Genomic DNA, 23,267 nt, shown 5'->3' on the forward strand with positions numbered 1-23,267 from the left:
CACGACCATTTAATCTGACATTGCATTGGTCGTGCTTGACATGGCAATGTGTTCTTCGTCAGTCAGTTAAGTGGCGGTGACGCGGTGGTGTCCTCTGATCCGGGTGGCTCGAAAAGGGATGCTGCTGCTAACATCCATTACCACAATGTTCCGAATTGGTTTGTTATACAATAAATGTATTAACCACTCGTCGGCTCTTTTTGTATTGGAAAAGACAGAGGAGTGTCCAAGTACGCGCCGAAGATATAGGATTAAACATCCATCTGTAAAATATTACATTTAGACTTGTAAGATATTTACACTATTTATAGTACAACACGGACGCGACTATCATCAGAGCAACACACACAACATGTCCACACGCATTCTTTCACACAAGAGACAAATATGTGTCCATGGGCTGCTCGTTAATTTTCTAACAGAGGTCTAGTGTGTTGCGTATCACGCTAGCTCTCCTAACCGACTGGTCAACACAAATTGTAACAGATATACAAAGCATCAAGTGTTCAAGAATCTTTTGAAGCAACTGTTTGGGAATTGGAGAAGTTTGCTCTGTTTTCAGGTCTCAATATTAACTTTGATAAAACTGCTGCAATTTGGATTGGTATTAATCGAGGCTGCTTGACACGCTATATGACTCAATTAAAAATTCAATGGAATCCCGAAACATTTACAGTCCTTGGTATTACTTTTTCTCTAGACCTTGAAGCTGTGATAAATATTAACTACCAAAAGAATTTTACTAAAATGCACAGGATTATGATGGAATGGAAGGCAAGAGATCTCACACCAATAGGGAGAAACGCTGTATTCAAATCCCTGATACTGTCTTTATTTACTCATGTGTTTATTACTCTTCCCTGTCCTGGTAAGAATATTCTTAAGGAAATTAGTCAGTCAGCCTTTGAGTTCATTTGGAAGAAGAAAATTCACAAAATTAAAAAAACCACTGTTATCAGGAAATACTCAGAAGGGGGACTAAATGTAATGGATATCAATGCTTTTCATAATGCACTCAAGCTGACATGGATAAGGAAGATTTGTACATCAAATGCAGGCTGGAAGTGCCTTTTGAATTCAATTCATCCACAGATTTTAAATTTTCAACAGTATGGAGGATACTTTCTGGAAAATATTACTGAAACAAATGTGTTTTGGAAAGATGTATTCGCTATTTTTTCAGACTTTTGCATTAGATCTACCCCCTTGTCACTTACAGAATTTCTGCATGAACCGTTATTTTTTAATACTTTTCTGTCAAAAAATGATACACAAAAAACAGTAGAAAAATGATTAAACTGTAATATTATGAAAATTGGGGATTTACTTGATAGTAATGGAATACCTATGAAATTTGAAATATTCCAACAAATACATGGCAAAAATATAAACTTTCCCGAGTATTACAGTAGAATCATGGCCATTGTCAAATATAAAAGAAAGATTGGTCACTTATGGAAACAATCAGACAGAAATACTACATGCTATGCACCACTGTTAGCCATAATCAAGCATAAAAAAGGCACAAAAGGTATATATAATAAACTGTTGTGTCCACAGACGCCTCCTACATGCATTAGAAAATGGGAAAAAGTTTATCCAGACCTTCAGTGGGGACAAATATTTGCTCACTCTTTTATTGCTACAATGGATACAAAACTTCAGTGGTTTCAATATCGTATTCTGCATCGTGTTTTAGCTACAAACACACTATTATATCAAATAAAACTTAGAGATTCAGATCTTTGCACCTTCTGCAATCAGTCAAGGGAATCTATAGAACACTTGTTTTTTGATTGTATTATTGTTAAAAAATTTTGGAAGGATCTCTTTACTAAGTTAAAAGAAAAATGTGCTCATTGTGAGCAGATAGAAGTAAAGAAACAGCTAATACTATTTGGAGTCCAAAATGAGCTTATGACAGATAAGATATTCAGCCTTATTCTAATTATGGCAAAGTTTTATATTTACCAGTGCAAATGTTTCAATATTCATCTAAGTGTGAACTCATTTGTATTGGAAATAAAGAAAAGATATCATGTAGAAAAATATTACTACACAATAAATAGTAAGCCAGAATGTTTTTCACTAAAATGGATACCATATAAGCAGCTTTTCTTCACACATTGAATGTTTCTGTCTGCATTTTTTTTTTTTTTAAAGTGAGAATGCATTTACATTGTGGTCTAATGAGGAGCCCGCGAATCCTGTTCTTTTCCACATTCCTCTTCCTCCTTTTTTTTTTGTGTGTTTGTGTTTTGTGACAATCCATAGTTTTTGTTTTTTTTTAATGTGCACAATGTATAATACTATTTAATGTCTATTAATTTAGTATTTGTTATTTAATCTTCTAAACACATGTACATTACACTAAGTCAAGATCATTACCTTTTATGTAAGTTTTCATAGCATCATTATCATCATTTCCATTGCTTTATTTGTAAACATATTTCAAGCATGATGGTGCAAGTGATTATTCGTATGATGAGGATCATGTGTAAGTTTGTATTAAGATTTCAGAATATTTGTCTACTTTCATTTCTTGTCCTTATATTTGTCAAGACAAAGCAATGCTATTTCGAAACTTGTGCTACTAGGTGCTATTGATGTTTTTTTAATCAAATTATGCAATTATTCCCCTTTTTCCCTAGTAAATTACACTTATGGTATAGATTGTGCATGAAGCCAAATTGACATGTTTTAAACACATACACATATCCACTCACACCCTCACTCACACACATATTCTATTCTATTCTGCTTCTATGTCTATTGCTATGTACAAATGATAAATAGACAATACATATCATATATTTAAAAAGAAAAAAAAGAGGAGAAAGAAAGGGGAAGAAAAGGGAAAAAGGAGAAAGAGAAAGGAAAAGGAAAAAAAAATTTTCTTATTTGTGAAATGCAGGTGGGTGTGACATCATAGATTCAGTCAATGATGGAACCACATATATAGCACTGTAATAATAACTGTTTTCCTCTAAAAGGTATATAAATTTAAGAAGTTTGTAAAACTGATGTTTTTTTTGTTTTTTTTTATATGGTGAAATTAGTAGGGATTAGGATGTATAGTCTCTAGGGAATGTCAGTGGTAGTTGACATTGTAATAGTTGTATGCTCAATGGCATGGGAAATGTTTATGTCTTGTTTAAGACCCACCTTCATTGTTATGTTTATTTTTGTTGGTGTAAATCATAATTTTAAAAAAAAGTTATCACACATATATCCTCAATAAATCATATGGTATTCTTCCTCAATTGCAATTACCTATCCTAAAAAAGGCATGAAATCAATGAATGTAAATGTCAAATCAACTATTTCCCACAGCCAGCAAGAAAACACAGTCAAGTGGCTAGAATACTCAGGGTGCACAGCACCACTACTAAATACCAATATCCCACTATACACGTTCCTTTCTCTAAGTTTCTCCGTCGTCTTGAACAGTTCGAACCTTTCCCCTTACCCTCATAATTCAGCTAATGAGAAAGGAAAGTCTTGCTTTTCCCGCTACGTGGGTGACGATGGCACCCAGTCACTTGACACCTGCTCCGCTCTAGTCAGGTCTCTCCTGCTTTACCACGCCACCTCCAGCGATCCTCGCTCCCCGCACACAGCAGTAGAGTTTCTGAAGATAGACCTTTACTCCCGGCGCTCCTGTCGTTGTAGCGACCTTTCTGGCTGTTTGAGATGATGGTGGGGGGGGGAGGAGTTCCTCTACTCGACCACCATCCTCCTGGTTGCGCTCCTCCCGTCGTGCTAGTATCGTCGTCGTCGTCGTCGTCGCGCCGACTCCGGCTATCAAACTCAGCCATCTCGAGCCCGGCGCCTAACCCCCCGCTCACTGCAGTAGAGTTCGGTCTCCGCATACAGTCGCAGAGTTTCTTGGTGACTGTGCAGCGTCTCCAGTCATCAGACATACTGTCTTACCAAAGGGACATTAACTATATACATATACATGCATGTTCATTATACTTCAACCCATCTATACATACACATATCTTTACCTGTTTGTTTTTTTTAGCCTCTTATGTACAGTTGCATTTAAATATACAAAAGCAAACCCTCAAAGAATAGGGTTCGTATAGCCTTAAGAACCAGAGAGGTTGTTCCGGGATTAAACCTAGTTTTATCTCTTTTATGTTAGAAAGTTTGAGTGACCTGATCTTTTGCCGACCTGTATAAAAAGTTTTTATATCACAAAATTCTGTCAAAGGACCTGCATTGCTGTCTAAAAACTACTGACCCCGCCGACATCGCTGGTGTGTGTCTGTGCTGTGATCAGTTGTGTGACCCCAAGACACCGTATGACGTCAGTAGTCACGTGTTAAAGAAACTCGGCGAATGGTGGAAACGACGTGTGGTTATGTCTGGGCCTGACAGTCACATGACACGTCACGTGTACAAGACACTAGTAGCACGGTAAGATACACTGTGTACAATTAGTATCACAACATCAACTAACACTGTACGAGTGTTTACGTGAAAATAACATGTTGATATCAAATGTACGTGTGGTGACATTCAGTGGAAGACTGACATTGATATTGAGATGACAAGATGTTAGGTCTACTATCATCACATCCTCCCACAACCAGGTGACAGCGTCTACACGTGTAGTGATTGTAGACACAGAGAGACTGCTGTAATGTCAGTACACTATACACATGTCCGTTTTGCTAATCACACGAACACAAAGTTAATATCGTGTCATGTCACATCGTCCTGTCAATAGCACCTTGAGATGATGAGTGCTTACAATGAGTTGATCTGACACAAGTCTTATTTATCTTATTTGTGTACTGAAACATGCCTAGAAAGTGTGTTTCCATGGAGGAAGTGGTAACGTTTCTTGAACACTGCAATAAAGAAAACTCGGCAGCTACTGTCTGTGTGCTGCCACCAGATGGCAGTAAATGTCAGATGAAGGTGATGATGATCTTGCCAGAGACTGTTACTGATATTTCTAGAGAGTTAGCGATGGAAACGGTTGGAGAAGACATGGAAGACGACACGTTGTTTGACGATGAGGGGAATAATGCTGAACGAGAAGAGAATTAAGATTTTACCAGATCAACAAATCTTTTGTGCTATCAGAAATCCTACAATTTTCACTTACAAATACAAATTGTATGCTGCAGACATAAAAAAGCTCTGCCCATCCTACGAAACACCTAAACAACATTCAATTTTCCTGTCCTGCACAAATGAGAAAGTCCGGCCTTCCTCAGGACACGTGCACTGAATGGACAGACAGGCCGCCGCTAGAGCAGAGAATAAAGTGAGACACACTTGAGGCCAACATCCTCCTGTGAAACTCTTTGAGGAGTTCTTTTAGCCACAGGTATAGGATGTAATGGCTAGAGACACAGGTATAGGATGTAATGGCTACAGACATAGGTATAGGATGTAATGGCTAGAGACACAGGTATAGAATGTAATGGCTACAGACATAGGTATAGGATGTAATGGCTTGAGGCACAGGTCATATTACACCGATGTTAGAAGCGACAACAAATTAGCTACTGAAGGTCGTTGTCACGAAAGAGGAGTGATAGAATATAGTGAGAGGTTTGCACTTCTATTCCCGAGACAGGCGGACGCACGGTTAAACTGACCGACAGACAGAGGGCGCTACGGCCGGATACATAAGAGCAGTCATCGCTCCATCTACAATGTCAGCAAAACTGGCTTATTTTCTACTTTGTTGCCTGACAAACCTGAAAGTGTGATGATAAAAAAGGTAAAGAATGAATTACGAGATCAACCTGAATTTCAAGCATTTCCAGCATTTCCATCGTAAAAGATTGTTTAAAAGTTTGTGACGCAGCTTGACCTCAGCGTGCGAAATGTTTTGGACATTAACATTGACATCTAAAGGGTCGTGAACTTTGTGGCCGCATCATGAACTGCAATTTCGCCGTCAACTATGGGGACTGTATCGCCAACGTTCGTTTCAATGTTCGGTCAGGTGTGTTGGACGTTGTGCATGACATTGATGATACTGGCGATGTGAGTCTGAATGATGAAGTTGTACGAGATGACTGGGACACAGTAACCTCTCGTGCCTCTAAATTCAACATCGACGATTTTTTTATCTGCGACGAGAGCTTGGAAACTTGCGGTGAATATTCTCTTGACAACATATGCGAGGAAGCTGCGTTTGTGACACACAGTGGAGATGGAGTTGATGGTGACGCCGTAAGTGACGACGACGACGATTGAGAATCAACAGGTCCACCACCAACAAGTGTCCGAAGCATTCACAGCGCTGGACACGTGAGGGAAGTTTGCCTTCAGGCCCTTGGGGGCAGCGACATGTTGGGACACGTGATGTAAATACGAGCACAACTCACAGGACAGGCCACCTTGGATGAGTTCATCTCCACGGGGACAAAAAGTCTTGTATACACTTGTTGTAAATAATGTAAATCACTCAATGTACAGGGTTTGACACAGCAGTTGATGTTTATTTTAATAGTAAGATGAGCTGAAGTATCCAACATTTGTTTGTTGTAGGTTCTGTGGTCCGGCGACAACAGTGACTGTGCCATGCACATGTCCTCCACGTGTGAGTGTCAAGACCCTGGGTGAGGCCGTGTGGTGGACAGGAGAGTGCTACCTGCTGTAATAACACTCTTCCGCGGAGCAACTTCACCTGCTACACACGGCGCGTCTCAGACTCTTTGTCACCGGACCGCCCGGTACAGGTAAAACTGTGGTGCTGCTGCTGATGGCCATAGAGTGGCTGCGATGTGGTCACCACGTCTACGTTGTCAGTACGTCAATGAGGAGTCGTGCAGCGTGCAGCATGTTGTATCACCTGTTGCTGCAGACAGTAAAGACACAACAGTCAGCAGGTGTATCACCCGGTCAGCCTAACCTCCTGCAGTATGACCTTGATCACGGTGAAGACGTGGAGAAGGCCGTCAACGACTTGTCACAGGCGGCGAGCGGAGGGTCGTTGTACGTCATCGCTGATGAAGTATGGAGTAAGTACAGGTGAGTTGTACAGCGTGTGATGTGATGATAGACACACAGGTAGATGTTGTCTGTATTTACTGGATTACAACTATTTGGTGCTTAACAGGTGATGTTTCCTGAACAGTTGTGACACCTGATGGAGGTGTTGTGTTGTCAACATAGATTTGTTTTGAAGCATCGGCTGTTACACAGATTGTGTTGCTACACGTGTCATTATTGTGTCATCACTTACTTGATGACATCATTGATAACAATATTACACATGATACACAAACAGAATCACACATTAATAATAGTACACAGTGTAACGCGTTACGTTATGTTACAATCTTGACTACAGAATCAACAACTTCCACACTTTGTGTGAGTTGCTGCTGACACGTGTTCCTCGTCTCCATCTGTGGGCGGCAAGTTGTTACCATGACTACGCACCCGCCGGCTGGCAAGTGGAATATTTAACCAGACCCCTCCGCTCTCCTCCGTCGGTTGTCAGGGAAGTCGAGCAGGACGTGAAGATCACTACACACTGTGATGTACCGCCGTACAGTGAGCGAGGTGTGCCCGACCACACAGACGGCCCGCCAGTCACACGACTGTATCACCGAGGTCAAGGTCACTCAAGTCGTAAGCCAGTTAACTGTGTGACGTGCGGTGGTGAGGTGGCCAGCTTCCTACACAGTCTCCGTGTTGGTGTTACAGGTAGGTGTGTGTATTGTGTAGTGTAACGTTGTTTACAGTTAAACACAGGGCTTCTGCATACGCAAAAATTGCGTACAGTACGCATTAAAAGTTCGGAGGACCCCTTGTCAATGGGGTCCCAGGGGACCCCTTCAAATTTTTGCGAAGAACAAAATTGGGTAAGTGTAGTGTCTGACGTCGGAGACAAACCTATTGTTGTCGTCTGCTGCAAGGCGAGAGTAACTTCCCTTGCACTGAGTTTGTTTTCCCTTACCAAGAAGAGTTCCGATATCTTCCCACCGGGGGGAAATGAGGGATATCGTCCGTGCGAGGGAAGGTAGGAGTACACGAGGTGCGGACTGCCATCGGCCAGTCGTCTTCAATTACTACCCGGACAAAAGGCGGGTGGACATCACAGGCACTGCCACTAGCATGGCAATAAAATCGTCTCCTCACCCAGTACTTTGAGGTAGGTTCTGAGCGTTGATGCGAAACGAACTTCTATCTGAACATACTGTCGGAGTTAGGACTGACTGTATTCTCCACAAAACAAACAAAACTAGAATTTATAAAGGAGAGAAGAATGAACAGTCGCAAATGACACAAACATAAAAACAACTGAATTGATCGCATAATGGTCGGGTTAGATAAGCGAAGAAAGACACAGTGGGGCACTAGGTTGCAGTCGTGAATTGTTGGCCATTTGTAAAAGTTCAAAGATTGGACTCAAACCGAGGTTACTTTAGGTCAGTCATCAGGAGGAATGAACTGAAAATATTAATATTATTATCCCCTCTTATGAGTAAAGAAAGATGTAAGGAAAGCAGTATGTTCAGATAGAAGCCGTTTCGACTCACTTTCTTAGACCCTACATCAAGTACTAGTCGGCTGAGAAATGCGTTTTATTGCTAAATATAGTTTGCAACTGAAATCGTTTAATTTATTTGTACAGTTTCAAAACCTTCCGACTCCCCTTCATCTCATGATTTACTTAACATTCAGAATCCACTGAATGTCATGAAAGCTGAGGGCGCACGTCATGCCGAGGTTCGCTTTTCTACCTTGCACCAGTTTTTTTATCCCAACTTTTATACTTTTAGCAACGTGCCACCTCTCGTTGATATTTCTTACAACTCTAGTTCTCACTAACTTTATTAATTGCCAGGTTACGGTCGAGAACTTCCTCTTGAATGATGGCATCTGAGGCATTCATACTTTCATACATCCTCTCCCATCCACCACCAGGTGCAGCTTATTTAACTTATTTTAAAGATGTTTACAGCGTGGTTCAATTCATTGCCTTAGAAATGGAAAGAAAGTGAGCACCCCGAGTACAGTGAGCATAAGCTCATCACAGATGCTTGCACAGACTTCATGGCACAGAAATCTCGCCGTTTCTGGCTAGACATTACAGTGTTTGTGTGCCTGAAAGGCAGTTGAACAAAGTAGTTGATTTGTTGGTGGGGTTTTTTTCACATTGTAAAGGGACCCCTTAGAGTTAGCCTGGGACCCCTTACAAATCTGAAGAAGGACCCCAAAGAATTTAGCCTTAGCAGAAGCCCTGAGTTAAACACTTACCTATGTGATAAATAACGAACGGGTGAGAAACCGTCTTGTAAATAAGACTGTGTTAGTGACGTGTGTTTCTCCGTTTACGTGATGATGTCAGGATGCTATTGTTTATATCCATGTTGACAGGGAGAAGCAAAAACATCTACAACATTGACCTCTACCCAGTGGCGGGACAACACCACCTGTCTACAGTGAGAGACGTGCTGGTGTTGTACTGGGATAAGATAGTGATCAGTCGGGTGTGGTCACAGGACTGCAAGAGCGGTATCCAGTGGAGGTGATGAAGGATGATGACATCGGGACGTGGCACGGCCGCAGTGACGGTGGTGTGGGTGGCGAGTGGACAGGTGTTTGTGGTCTGGAGAGAAAAGTCGTCGTCTGTCTGGAGGACTATGATTACGGTTTAATTAGATCTAACATCGTTACCTCTCCCCGACTTGACCTCATGTCACGCTGTACGTCACAACTTGTGATTGTCTCCGATGACGACTAGCCGCTAGAAGGTGACTGACACTGACACTGACACTGACACACCTGTCACCTGCTGTGGTCGTGTGTCAGTCTCTTACACCAACAATTGTCTTTTAGTGTTTGTCCTCTTCTTTTCTCACTCTATCACCACGTCATCACCTTTTGATGTAATAGATATGACGTCATTACAGAATTTTACATCACTAGGTCCGTGTCTATGTTTACAAAACAACAAGTGTCAACAAGTCTGTTTCAGAGGTGTGTGTGTGATGGTACTGCTGTGTGGGATGCGACTGTATGTTGTTCAGTTTATTGCTTGCGAGCTTCAAACAAAGAAAAATTTCTATATCTGCTTTAAACAGAAATAGATAATAAAGATGTATTGTATATATTAGACGCCAGACAACAAAGTTATAAAAAAACAATTTAAAGACATACTGAACATGCATTTGAATAATGATGATGATTTTAAAGCAAAGTATACAGGTGATCACCGCTATGAGTATGGAACATTTGACAAGGTTATATTAAATAAATATATCGGAAGGGTTCAAGTAGGAGATAAGCTTTTGAGTAAAAGACTGTGCAGATCTTAATTTGTTTTCCCCATGGTCAGGTCAGAACATTGCGGAGTTCTCAGACTTTGCCATACATTCTGATTGGTTGGTAAATTTGTTGTTATCAACATTAAGATTCTTCTTTATCAGCAAAGGCATGAAATGCTTTCTGCAAGGATCTACATTCGTCCCAAATGATGTTTACATGTACAGTCAGAAAATACATTAACTAAAGCTAGTGGAATAATACTGTTATACACAATAATGTTGCAAGATACTTTATTGTTAATAAATAGTAGAAATTGTGATTGTATTGAAAATAGAATGAATCTAATTATTTCCTAAATTTTATTCAAGTTTTCTTGTATTTTAATATCAGATGAAAACAATAAAATATTTGTAAACACACGATCATGCAAACGTTATGACGTGTTTCTCTCTCTCTCTCACACACACACACACACAAACACACCAGCACACAAACAAAAAACAACTTTTAAAAGTAGTGTTCAGATACAGAACACAAGCACAAAATTGTTGTGTTCAAACAGCAGACTCACAAACAACATCCCAACTGTTTCCTGTCTCATCTTTCTCAGTTGATCTCCACTTTTCTCAGTACTCTTCAGCATTTTCACTCGTCTCTCACTTTAAATAGTCGTGACTACACGCAGGATTTTTTTTCTTCTTCTGAGAATCGGCTTCTCATTCTTGCAATCTACCCTAAATAAGGTTAAACAGAATGTTTTAGTAAAGATTTGTACCTGGCACGCATTTTACAGCAGTTCAATCGTACCTAAACGAAAAGCTGGCACGATGATAAAACAGGGTTAGGGTTACATGGCAGGTCATCGCAACTCTATTTCGCTGTTTAACTTGAAAACTTCGATTGAGATGAGCATTAAATGGATCAAATGGTAAACAGAAATGATTTCCAGCTGTATATGTTGTTTCTTGGAGTAGTTTGTCTTCGAAAACAAAATTCATGTGTGTCATAGTGACATCCCAAAAAACAAACGATTGGTTGCCTGTGTAATACAATGTACACCGACTTCAAGTGTATTCCTCGGCCTGAAGAGCAGATAAAGTGTTCTAATAAATACTTAAACACAGTTTAAGTCTTACATTCGGACATGAGGTATTTACAAACAATAAAATGGTTCCTGTGGTCGTCCTTATTGACCATTACAACGTTTCACAGTAAGTCAGTTCTATATGGAATTAATCTTTTAATATTGTCTGAGCTGCTTTCTAAACATTTTAAAGAGAATAGATATCTACCAAGATAGACATCAAGCTTTAATGCAGTTTTCTAATTTTAAAAAGACATGGAAAGTATTCATGATGTCTATTCAATCAGTATTTATGGGGTTTTGCAACGAATTAAACGAGTTTCCAGATTTGTTCTTGTGTTATTTTGTAGCTAATAATTTTCATGAACATGAGGAAATCTCTCAGAGAAAGAGAGTCAAATTTCGAAGGTATATATTCCTCTGGTACACCTTGAACAGATAAATAGGAAATGAAGTTCTGTTTCATCTATATCTGCACAAAATGGACAGTTATAATCTGAAGATAACCTGTTGTACGTGCCTAAGGGTATGGACTTTTATTAAAGAGGCACATACTCTAAATCTGATTAAAGCACTTCTAGTGTTGGCATTTCTTAAGTAGTGCAGATGATGACTATCAGTAAAAGAAGATATAAACGAATTATAGAACTGATACCGTTAATGGGAAGATATAGTAAAATGCCATTTTTGCTGATAATAGTCTTGGAGTATCTTTATAAAAGTTTTTACAAATAGTTCAAGGTGTCCAGCGCTTTGATTTTGCAAATGAGTGGGTGTGTGGAATTTGTTTTCATTCCACGTGTTTCACAGTTTTATACTAGTGGATACTACTTGCTCATTAATTACTGTTTGCATTCTGCCCAGATGTCGTTGCCCAATCGGCGTCTGACCCTTGTGTCCATGGCAACTACAAGAACCTGACTGACATCCACCGCAGTGTAGCCTATAAGGCGGTCTACCCAGAACCTTTACTGTGTGACGATGGCCTCACCGCCGGCTGGTACCGGTTTGTGGTCGACGTAGACAGCAAAATGCCTGAGCACTGAGTTGATCCTTTACATGTACGATCGAGAGACTTTTTGAAACTTTATATTTCCTTCCTTTCTTTCTTTGATTTGTTCATTCCTTCTTTTTTTATTTTCTTCCTTGTTTCCTTTATACCTGCTTCTCTTTTTCTCTGTTTGTCTCTGGTAAGTACACTCGTGAGATATACATCCTGTCCACTCTCTCTCTCACTCACTCACGCACTCACATTTCGTTTTAAGTGAATACATGTGTGCAGTGCGGGACGTCTGTTCCAATATGTTTGTTTACTGTTGTATTGTGCATACTGTTGTCACTGTACTCTGTGTGTGTGTGTGCGCTTTTATGCTTGTGCATGTCAAACAGTTTGTGCATGAAGCTGTATGAATGCTTGGTCTCTATTGTGATACACAGAGACTTAAAGAATAAATACAGTCCTTTTTACTACTGTGTTACACAAGTCTTGCGTACCTTGCCTTTATTCAAACCGTTTGGCAGAATGGAGTTTCCCTAAGTTATTCCTAGCGACGAACAACTGTCCTCATTGTGTCTTAAACAACATTTGCGTCGGACTGATGGCGGAAAGATAGTGAGTAGACACTAAAATGAACATCTGTGTGTGAACGGAGATTTGAAAAGGATGCACTGTGGGCACTTTTATGGTGAGAAAAGGGGAGAATGATGCTTCAAAAGTCAAGATATCCTTAAATTTTTAAATCTTAACAAATCTCATTGTTCTCGGCTGCATACTGCTGTCCGGTATTTTCTTGTTTATTAACGACTTCTGTGTGACTCTAAGTCTTTGCAATGGGCTTGTCGGCCAACCGTAGTCTGTCACCTGATTTTATTTTATTGGCAGAGCTCTACCCTCGTCTGACTGACCCGCCGATATTCGATGGACCAGTAATAGAACACAACGCCTTCTACTTCACCTGTGACCTGACCTTAGGCGGCAGTAACCCCAATCAAGCCTTTGAGTTCGTCTCCAAACATGCAGAAAAATGTATTTGGCTTGTAGAGCAGAAAATAGAAAATGACCTCATCCACAGTGCCGAAAAAGTTAGTTTCAGTTAAACTTTTTGATCTTTATTATTGTTTTCGTTTTTGATTTAGTATTTCAAAATCATCTTTCTATACTTTGCTTCACCCGCCATGTTACAACTTGTAGACTTTACACGAATTACATAGAAGTGCAAAGACGATTATGGTTTTCGATGTTTCTTGAATGAAGTCCGTTCAAAGCAATAAATGCTGGCGATTTGTTTTCAGCCAAACACTTGCTTAATCAACAGCCTGTGTTTTCAAGATGGAGAACTCAATCCGAAGGATAACTCGCAGGTCTGCACCGTCTCCCTTAGCACGACAGAGTGGTCTCCCGTTCCGACAGTTCAATGTGAGAAAGTCCTTGATATTTCAATGTTAATTGTCTCTTTTTGTGGGAAGGAGGGTGGGAGTAGTTTTACAAAGTTCACTGTCATCGGCTTACATTTATTTTAGCTGAAGAAATGTTAATATTTCTGAAAATAGCTCTAGTCCAATCTAGTACTATTTTTAAACTCCCACTTCTGATAAATTACATATAGCTGAGCTTTTGAGAATACAATAAATTCGATAAATTAGAATAGCTGTGATAAGCACACAGTAGCATGAGGTTTGTAACACTTGCAGATGGACATTACTTTATCTACTCACAAAGACAGGTAGACTGGCGATTGTTCTGTTGACACTCACAAAGCTGCACTTCGTTTACTGTTTTCTAACATCCATAGTTTCACCTGCATAGCGGGATCGTTGAACATTTACAAGTGGTTTACTCTGTTTGTTCACATGTACAGGTGGCTTGTCGTGTGCGCTCAATTTTCACTGACCGTGGTGTTTTCAGTCTCTATATGGTCAGAAATATTATCTCAATGGCAGTGAGTATGGAGTCTTTATATTTTCATAAAGTTTTTTTTTTGTACCCAGTCTTTCTCTTTCTCTCTGGGTGTGGATGTGTCACACATGTCTATGCATGTATACCTGTAATCTGTATCCTATACACACGTGTCTGGATCCTGCTTCAAGCGGACACTACAAAAAAGTTGCTGTTAATCATATCTAATTACGCGAAATGTATAATTCCTGTAATCTTTCTGTTTTTTCAGGGTCCTGATAGCAGGAGAAAAACTGTCACAGTATGACGTGTCAGGAAGGTTTGATGAAAGTTCGTTTTTGGATGCAGTAATCAGACAACAAAAATGTTGGAACATGGAAAGTGTCTTCTGTACGTCAATGTTAACAATAAAAAAGGTTGTAAAAAATGTTCTTTGTACGGTTCTTAGCTCCTAAGAATATCCAATTTGTTATCTAAGTATTCAGCCCATTGTTTGTTGAGAGAGAATCAATGTTAATTACCCGACCTCAGTTTGAGCCTGAATTCTAATCAGGTACCCGTTGATAAATCCAATGACAGGAAGTGCGGTGTATGTCTCTTTGTGTCATCTCAACGACCATAATTCGGAAATGCGTGGTCGCCAAAACCAAACACTGGAACTTTCGCCACAATGCGACTAACAGTTTACTGGTTGACACACAGGTATCTCCGTCCTCTGTCAAGAAAGTTCCTTCGTAAACTTGGAGACTTCGTGTGACAAGCTGCTGACAGACTTGCTTACCTCCATCTGTAGGTTGTAAATTGTTGCCTCACACAACACCTTTGGCAGTGTGTTTGTGTGTGTGTGTGAGAGAGAGGAGAGATAGAAAAGGAAAAAAGAGAGATCATCAGCAACAATAGACTGGTACAGAAAACATGAGACGTTTCAAACCACAAATTGAGGCCTAAGCCTGTGTTGCTAGTCTGTGTCCTGTTCTACCAGAGACGCCGCATGAATGATGACAAACATACTTCACATATTGAACTTAGTCTGTTGTCATTAATAAAACATTTAATGTCTTGTAATTTATATATAAACATAAAAAGACAGGCCTAATTATCTGTACATAAATTATTCTGACAAATTTCCATTAAAATCATGTCAATACTTTGGAAAAACCCGAAAACATAGACTTTTGATAGCAACCGTTTGTTTATTGGAGATTCCGCCATCTTGAATTCCTCTTTATGATCAAGTTGATGAGGGGTAAGTCACATTCTCACAAAAATATATGCTTTTACCTTCTACTTGTTTGACTTAAAACAAAGATAAGTAATTGTTATTTCGTGTAGTCACACCAATGTCAGTGGAATGCAGTGAACACATGAACTACTTGAATACAGCGACACCACAGACTAGCGGACCTCAAGTGACGACAGACTGTAAGTGTTTCTGTCTTCAGTCATTAATGGTGTGAGCAGTAAGAGACAGTATGGTTAATAATAGCCAATGTAATCAGTATGAACAATAATGAGCAGTGTGAACAGTATCGAAATGTACAAAAATGTATTCACACAGTCTCTCGCATTTGTATCTAATCAATCACACACACACACGCACCTGTACATTTATATTCTCCACATGCTCCAGCTAACAGTCACAGTTATTGTCACTTGTGTTTCACGTCTCTTGCACATCCCTGCTTAATAACTTTTCATTAGACAATATTATTCTGTTTAGTCTTTTTATTTACAAATATTTCTGGTATTCAGCAGATATATTATTTATGTTTACAGAAAAAAAACTGTGTTATTATCGGTTTAACATGTCTCTTGAGCAATGAGAATTTTGATCTGCGGTTATTTTACCGTCAGTCATTGATATCTTTCCTACACGATAAGGCATTTCATTGGTATAATATGACTGTACAATTACATTTTGTCATGTCACTATGGCTGTTGACTGTCAGCCGACTGTCTAGTCCGTCATCACCTACACGGCATCGGCTCAGACGCCATTAGCCAAGCTAATAATAGAACAGATACACGGCGACCGCAGGGAAGCTTCTGACACCCGGGGTGGAGGACGTAGTGACTTTCCCCTTCATGTAGAACTCACACTGTCACAGTGTCTTCACACTGCAGTGAGCAGAAACCGGGGTGAGGGCAATAAGGGGGTGGGGGGCTCCGCTCACTCAAAAAGATATTTTAGACATTCCCGCCAATCAAGACATGTTTCCCTAGTTTGCTATCGCCATCGCCATCGCCTAGCAACACTAACAAACTAGTTTATTCATGCCAACTGATTGTTTCCCTTTTAATTAGTACCGGCATAGAGAATTATTTTGTTTTTGAGTGTATGTCTTTGTATGTTCACATAAAGGTACAAGAATATATATATACATATATAAACCACAACGGAGTCTTCATCTTTATTAGTTTGGGAGATATTGCTGTGTAAAGATCGTGATTTCCGTCACAGCCATGACTATTTATTATTTAATCATGTTTGAGGCTCTTCCATTTAGCATCGTGAAATCTTACAAGCCCCAAGTACATTGTATGACAAGTTCAAAACACTTATTTTTACTCAAGTGACTGAAACACTAATTTGCAAGCTGCAAAAAAAACATTCAAACTAAAGGTTTTCCACTTGGTCATTTTGCATGAAGACACCACATGTCTTTTCAAATACTAATTTACTAAATACAAGTAAACGGGTATTTTGATAGAGTAACCACTATACACTAGTGTTCAAATTTTGTACAACCTTTAAAGGTCTTTTATGAGATATGCAGTTTCAAATATTACAAAATTATCATCAAATGTTTTTAGGTGAAAAAGTTTAAGGGTTAGCTTTAGACAACTGTAATTTATAATCTACTGGACAAAATGGGTTTAAATTTAAAACACTGATAGAAAATACGTATGTGTTCGTCTATGTTAATTTATATTAATTACTTTTACATGTAGTGGAGTAAAGGTGGTGGTTCAAAATGATGACTAAATATTTAATATTTGCTCGGGACACTCATGTCTTTTTACTCAACCCAAACTGTTACTTGATAGGTGAATAAATTAATTTTCCAAAAAAATTGTGTGGCTAATTTTTATCCCGTTGTAAGTGGATGCTTTTTTCATTCAGTTTCTTAAAGAAGAAAAAAGGAAAACACGTAAATGTATACAACCAAAATTTTAAAATAAAAATACCACAACCCAGGTCTCACAATGCGATAAGAAAACTGTGAACTCCATATTTAGTTTTATAATTTTAATATTTTTTACTGAAGGTCGTCTAGCTGTACTTTGCATATACGATTGTTGTTGGATGTTTCACAAATAGATGTCCCATGCAAATACAAATATATTTTCCACTTTGTCTTTATCAGGCTCTGAAGGCTACGTGTATGAGTAATTATCAAAAGCGATTTTCTACAAAAGTGTGATAATCATTACATGTTCATTCCTTCTATCACATCAGTTGCAACGTGGAAAGTGTCATCATAACCTTGAACACTCTGTCAGTGTTTTATAAATGTGGACGATTGTCCGTGTGAGGCAAGATGCTGAGCTCTTGCTAGAGGCATAGAATATACTTAATATGTACAGTGGAACCTCGGTTAACGAACTTAATCCGTTCTGGAAAGCTGTTCGTTAACCGAAATGTTCGTTATCCGAAACAATTTTTTCCATAAGAAATAAAGGAAATAGATTTAATTGGTTCCCAGCCCCTGTTGACTCGCTATTTGAAAGTTACAGGCTGTATATATATATAGGTATTTGTTTTAATGAGAACAGTTATAATGCAATATAAACGGAGTTAAATAAACATAAAAACATTAACGAAAGCATTTAAACAGAAAACTTGCCGTTTTGACGGCGTGGTTGGAAGCAGGTGTGGTGAGGAAGGGGTGGAATTACTGCTTTGAATCCCCCTCCATGAGCACACGTGACATTATAAAATCGGGGGAGACTTCCCTTTTCTGTAGCTTTGAGGTTGAAGAAAAAAACTTGTCCAGTGTCTGTTCCTTCTGCCTTTTTTTGTAAAACTCTTCGGTAATACGACATCACTTGCGACACCCGCATGCCACCTTCATACTTTGAAATCATTTCCTGTTTCAATTCATTTGTTGGCCGCGTCCTTGTCATTACCTCACTACTATTAATTGCTCTTAATCTTCTTTGGAGCCATGATTGAGGGTTATCTTATTAAAATAAAGCACAAAAATCACTAAATAAGAAGGATGCGCACAGGTAAGGAACGACTGATCGTAACTGTCTCGAGCGCGAATGATTACATGCTGGTCGGTCACGTGTGGTTCACGTGGCTGTTCGTTATCCGAAATTTTGTTCGCTATCGGAGACAAATTTTTAACGAAATTTTTGTTCGTTATCCGAAATTTTGTTCGCTATCCGAGACAAATTTTTAGCGAAATTTTTGTTCGTTAACCGAAAAATTCGCTATCCGAGGCGTTCGCTAACCGAGGTTCCACTGTATGTTTAACTAATGCTTTAAGTTGATAAATGTGCATGACTGTATAAGTTAGTTTGCACAAATACCTTTGTGTTGTAGTCTTCTTCCCTGCAACAATATAAATGAACAAGCAGGTTGTGGCTATGGCTGTGGGGTGGGAAAAAGGGTGTCAGACCACAGAGGTTAGTTTGCTGTGTCAAGTCCACAGCTACGTAGTCAGTACTGAAATCATCACGATAGTAATATATAAATAACACCAGACAAGTTAGATAACTGACATTAATTACTGATGTATAGTCAGTACTGAGATTACCAGGTTAAATAGCACCAGACAAGGCAGATAGCTGTCATTACGGTTGTATAGTAAGTATAGTAGCCATCATGCTAGTGGCACAACAATGACACCAGTGGACACATAACTCAGATTATCAACATCGCGGATTACGATTTCTGTCCTCAGAATCATCGTCGTCATCAGCAGTTGTCGATTATCAAGTCACAGACCCACTTTGACAACAACTGTTTGTTAGAGACTTGGCTCTGACCTGTTTGCGGTCAGTACTAGACAAACAGTAACTATCGTGACAGCTACGTGCCTATCACGTAGAGGAAATGATGGGCCCTTCTCTGTACACACATTAACACGTGATGTGTTTCTGTACCTATACAGGTGTTGTACTCAATGTATAAAGCGACATAAACTCGCTATACACCGAGTACAATCTTGCATACTTAATATGTAAATACATTTATTGTCGCCCACATCTGTTATCATCTGTAGCAGCCAGATTCTCAGGCTGAGTGAACACACCAGTCTGTTTCCCGTCCAGAGGAAAGCGCAGACGACAGACGATTCCTCTGAGACACTTGGTCCTGCACAGAGGAGAGCACTGTCAACCATGTCTGATAAACAACCGTCTGCTCCACAACAGGTGGGACAAGGTGGAGACACCTGCTATTAGGGGAGGGGTGAGGCGGAGAGAGGTGAAGGAGGTCAATCCTTGTACCAAAGATACAAATATTCTTTAATCAAGTTTACAAGTCAGTATGTGGCCTGTCACACACCAGAACAGTGATGTCAGTGTTGTCATTGAGAATGTAATCAATCATCGTTAATTTTACGCATACTATTCAGCTTAATTCCGTCACGTGACTTTCTTTAATTGTTCCTGAAGAGACAACAATGATCAAAAATTTATTTCATACCACCTGAGCGCAACAGATACGCTATTTAACCTAAGCTTTTATGAAAACGATATAAATTATATTTTAAAACAGAAATTACTAACTAGTGTTTGTGATTGATAATGTAGGCGAGAAGAGGTTTTGGTGTTTGCGTGTGTTGAGTGCGTGGTTAGACGTGAAAAAATATTTGGTGTGTCACTGTTACAGCACAATGAGCCTTTTACTATTGATATACCAGAGATCATCATCATCATAATCATCAATCATCATTATCATCATCATCATCTATGTCAAAAATGAATTTTAAAAAATTCTGTCATGTCTTCTTGTGTACCTTTTACCCTGACAAGCTGTGTGTACTGTGTTCATTCTCTGATGTTCACCTGTAACTGTGTAACCACCATCACAGGGAAAGCCCCGGAAAAGAGGAGGTGGACGAGAAAGTTCTAGAGGCGGTGGCCGGGTCAAAGTTCACCTACACGCCGTGACCGACGAACAGGCTGCGCTACTTATGGATACAGGTACATTCTATCTTTCGGTTTTGTTCTTCCTAAAGGAACAACAGAAGGACGCAGAAAAGAAAATGACGAAGAGACACAAAAGAAGTTAAAAAGATAATACAATATAGACATGTTGAGCACATTGCAAAGTTTTATTTATTTATTCGTCCCAATACTTGTGTAACCGGACTGACCGACCCCTCTCGCTAACACCCTTTGCGCCAAATCAGTCCGTTCATCTTTGTTGTTCCAGGGAAGAGGACGAAAGTTCCCAAGGAGAATTTTCCACTCTATGAAAATCCTAGCTCTCGTTAGTCGGGTGCGTCGTCTAGTTTTTGCCTCGCGTTGTGTTCTTTTTTACCTATCCCTTACAAGCACCCGAACTCAGCCGACCTTGGAGTCCACAAAAGACCCTGCTTTACTTTCTAACTAAAGTGTCTTTTCAATCGGTGCGTCAACTCTGCCGGACCTTCTCGCATGTTCTTTCTCTCTGCTGCTGTGTCACGACTACATACGTGGACAGTACACAAACCTCACTCGCGCTCTCACAGTGACAAACACACACTCTTACAGACACTCTTACAGCAAGTACATGTGATTACAGACACACCTTGTGCACGCTCAGGGTCAGGACAGGGTCACAGGTAAATCGTCGTTGACAAAAGATGTTTTGAGTTTGTGCTTCAAGGTGGTCAGAGAATCAGTGACTGACAGGTAATCTGTTCCAAGTTCTTTTGTAGGAGAAAGACTAATGTTCATATGTCTTTGCCTTAGTGGAGACTGGGTGATTTCTTTTTCACAATAATTATTACTTTTCCCACAAGTAACCAGGTACAATTCACCGTATATATTGTACATAACTTTAAAACCACCTGTCATAGTTACAGGTCAACATGTGCCGACAGAGCAGTGATGACAAATAATCTTGTTTACAGTGAATGCGCGTCCACTGGAGGAGGTCAAGAAGAAGACAGGCGCTGATGTACACTTTGACCCCAACCCGTCACCTGTACCAGGTATGAAGATTGTCATCATCCGCGGTGTCCCATCTCAGATCGAGGAGGTCGTCAGGCTCATCAGGGAGATGACTGGTAGTCAGGTTAGTGCAGTAGTGACTACAATATAATCAGAGAGTTACAAACAGCTATCAACACTAAACAGTAGAGGCTGCAATCAACAGCAGGCAGCAAGAGTGACTAGCAGAAACATTGAATGATAATATTAATAATCGATGATAATAACTAATAATGAGCGATTTTGCTGCATCACTATAAATACAGTGAATAACAATGAGCGTTATAAACAGCCAAATTACAACAAGTACCAGAAGAAAGTAATACCATCTTAAAAACGGATAGAAATCTAAACAAACATAATTTGACAGAAACTTTTTTTCTACTCACCAAACAAATGCGACTAAGTAAAAAGATGGAAAAATAAACTCAAATGAAGTTACTGCAGTCAGACAAACTGAGGTCCTCTTCGTACAGGCAACACTCACAGAAGAAGTTCAGACATTCTGGCTCCAGTGGGTTGAGGCCGCGTACCCTGACCTCGAGTCTCGCGCCTACTTCCTGCCTCCTGTCTACTTCAACCGCGTGCCTATGACCACAGAGACAGTTGCTGGTCAAGATGTTCAAGTTCTATTGTCAGCAACTCAAAAGAGTCCATCAGCAACTGCTGCGTCTGCTTGTCAGGATGTCGTGGTTCTTGACTCCCCATCTGAAAAAGCTAGTAAACGAAGGGGTCTTCTAAAAAAAGTAGGATCTTTACCGAAGTCATCCAAAACACATGAACCACAACAAGAAGCTGTATTACCTTCAAACACGCCGGTGATGACTCCATCAGAAACAGCTGAGACTTTCATTTCTCACCCTGCTACAGCCCAGGACAGTGACATTAGAGATGACACAGCCATGAAACAAGTTCTCTTATGTCTTCAGAGTTTGTCTGAAAAGACAGGAGAAGTGTTAGTTGGAATCACACGACTCCACTTCACACAATATCTGAGTGAACCTTGTTTTTCTGTGGCGGCTGCCCAGTTACCCCGAGCCTCCAGCCTGCCTCCTGACTTGCCACAGAGCTGGAAACAAGGAAATTTTGATGTGCTTCTTATTCACCGACATTACGGTCTTGTCGTCTGCAATGTGATGTCGTTCGGTGACATGACAAACGACCTTAAAATGTCACAGGAGGATATTGTCAAGACCATCAGAAAGAAGCTGAGAGACGCCGTGTCACAGCTGAACAAAGCGGAGGCCATGTTGTCTCACCTGGTGTCTGATGTCTGTCCCGGTCTGCGCATCACCAAGACCATCGCCGTCCCTAACCTCACGACTGACCAGGTACAGCAGGCCATCTCTCACGACTCACAACTCACTGAGGTAAGGATCAGTCTCCCTATTTAAAAAAAAATGCGATTGTTTTGATATTATGTTGAATGTTGTACTTACAGTGGATGTATTTTATAACTGTTTTGCGTTGCTCTTCGTACTGCTTTTGAATTTAGTAAAGTGATGTCAGTGATGTCGGACTTACGTTGATAGACGACGAGAAAGAAAAAAAGAACATTTTATGCCGACCTGGATAATAAAGTTAGCTTGTGTAGTAGGTGGCCATAAACTGGTTTGTTAGTCGCTTGCCGATAAGTATCTTAAATCTTTAGTACCAGGGTAGAGGCAGTGAGGTTAGATAAGTAGCAGCTTCTCAATGAAATACCGGAAGTGAGAGAGAAAATTTGGTAACATTCAGTCATTAACGCAGACAGCATTGAAAGTGTTGGTGCAAATAATCCGATAGTCCTGTGGATACCGAACTGATAAGTGTACAGACATAGCAGGTACCCGGATGTTGGTGGAATGTAGCGATACTCCACCATCAGCCATACCTGGCCTA

At 39.9% G+C, this 23,267-nt stretch overlaps 3 protein-coding genes across 7 annotated transcripts in view; all 3 read left to right on the plus strand.

The window, feature by feature from the left end:
* LOC112554923 (von Willebrand factor D and EGF domain-containing protein-like) overlaps window positions 1-23,267 on the plus strand; it is a 535,332-nt gene that overhangs the window by 155,592 nt on the left and 356,473 nt on the right. The gene's annotated exons all lie outside the window — the stretch shown is intronic.
* LOC112554924 overlaps window positions 1-23,267 on the plus strand; it is a 116,003-nt gene that overhangs the window by 88,586 nt on the left and 4,150 nt on the right. For 3 of the 5 annotated variants that reach the window (XM_025222995.1, XM_025222994.1, XM_025222996.1), the window contains 4 exons: window positions 19,518-19,619; window positions 20,282-20,393; window positions 21,308-21,471; window positions 21,863-22,756. In XM_025222995.1, coding sequence (XP_025078780.1) covers window positions 19,518-19,619; window positions 20,282-20,393; window positions 21,308-21,471; window positions 21,863-22,756 — 1,272 coding nt within the window. Of the gene's footprint in view, window positions 1-19,468; window positions 19,620-20,281; window positions 20,394-21,307; window positions 21,472-21,862; window positions 22,757-23,267 lie in introns of all 5 variants that reach the window. The other 2 variants (XM_025222998.1, XM_025222997.1) reach the window with 2 other exon arrangements.
* LOC112554925 overlaps window positions 15,456-23,267 on the plus strand; it is a 153,139-nt gene continuing 145,327 nt past the window's right edge. The window contains exons 1-2 of the mRNA XM_025222999.1: window positions 15,456-15,480; window positions 15,567-15,656. The gene's annotated coding sequence lies outside the window, so the exon portion shown is untranslated. The remainder of the gene's footprint in view (window positions 15,481-15,566; window positions 15,657-23,267) is intronic.

This window comes from Pomacea canaliculata, linkage group LG14 (genome assembly GCF_003073045.1).
Source record: "Pomacea canaliculata isolate SZHN2017 linkage group LG14, ASM307304v1, whole genome shotgun sequence".
NCBI classification, from domain to species: Eukaryota; Metazoa; Mollusca; class Gastropoda; order Architaenioglossa; family Ampullariidae; genus Pomacea; species Pomacea canaliculata.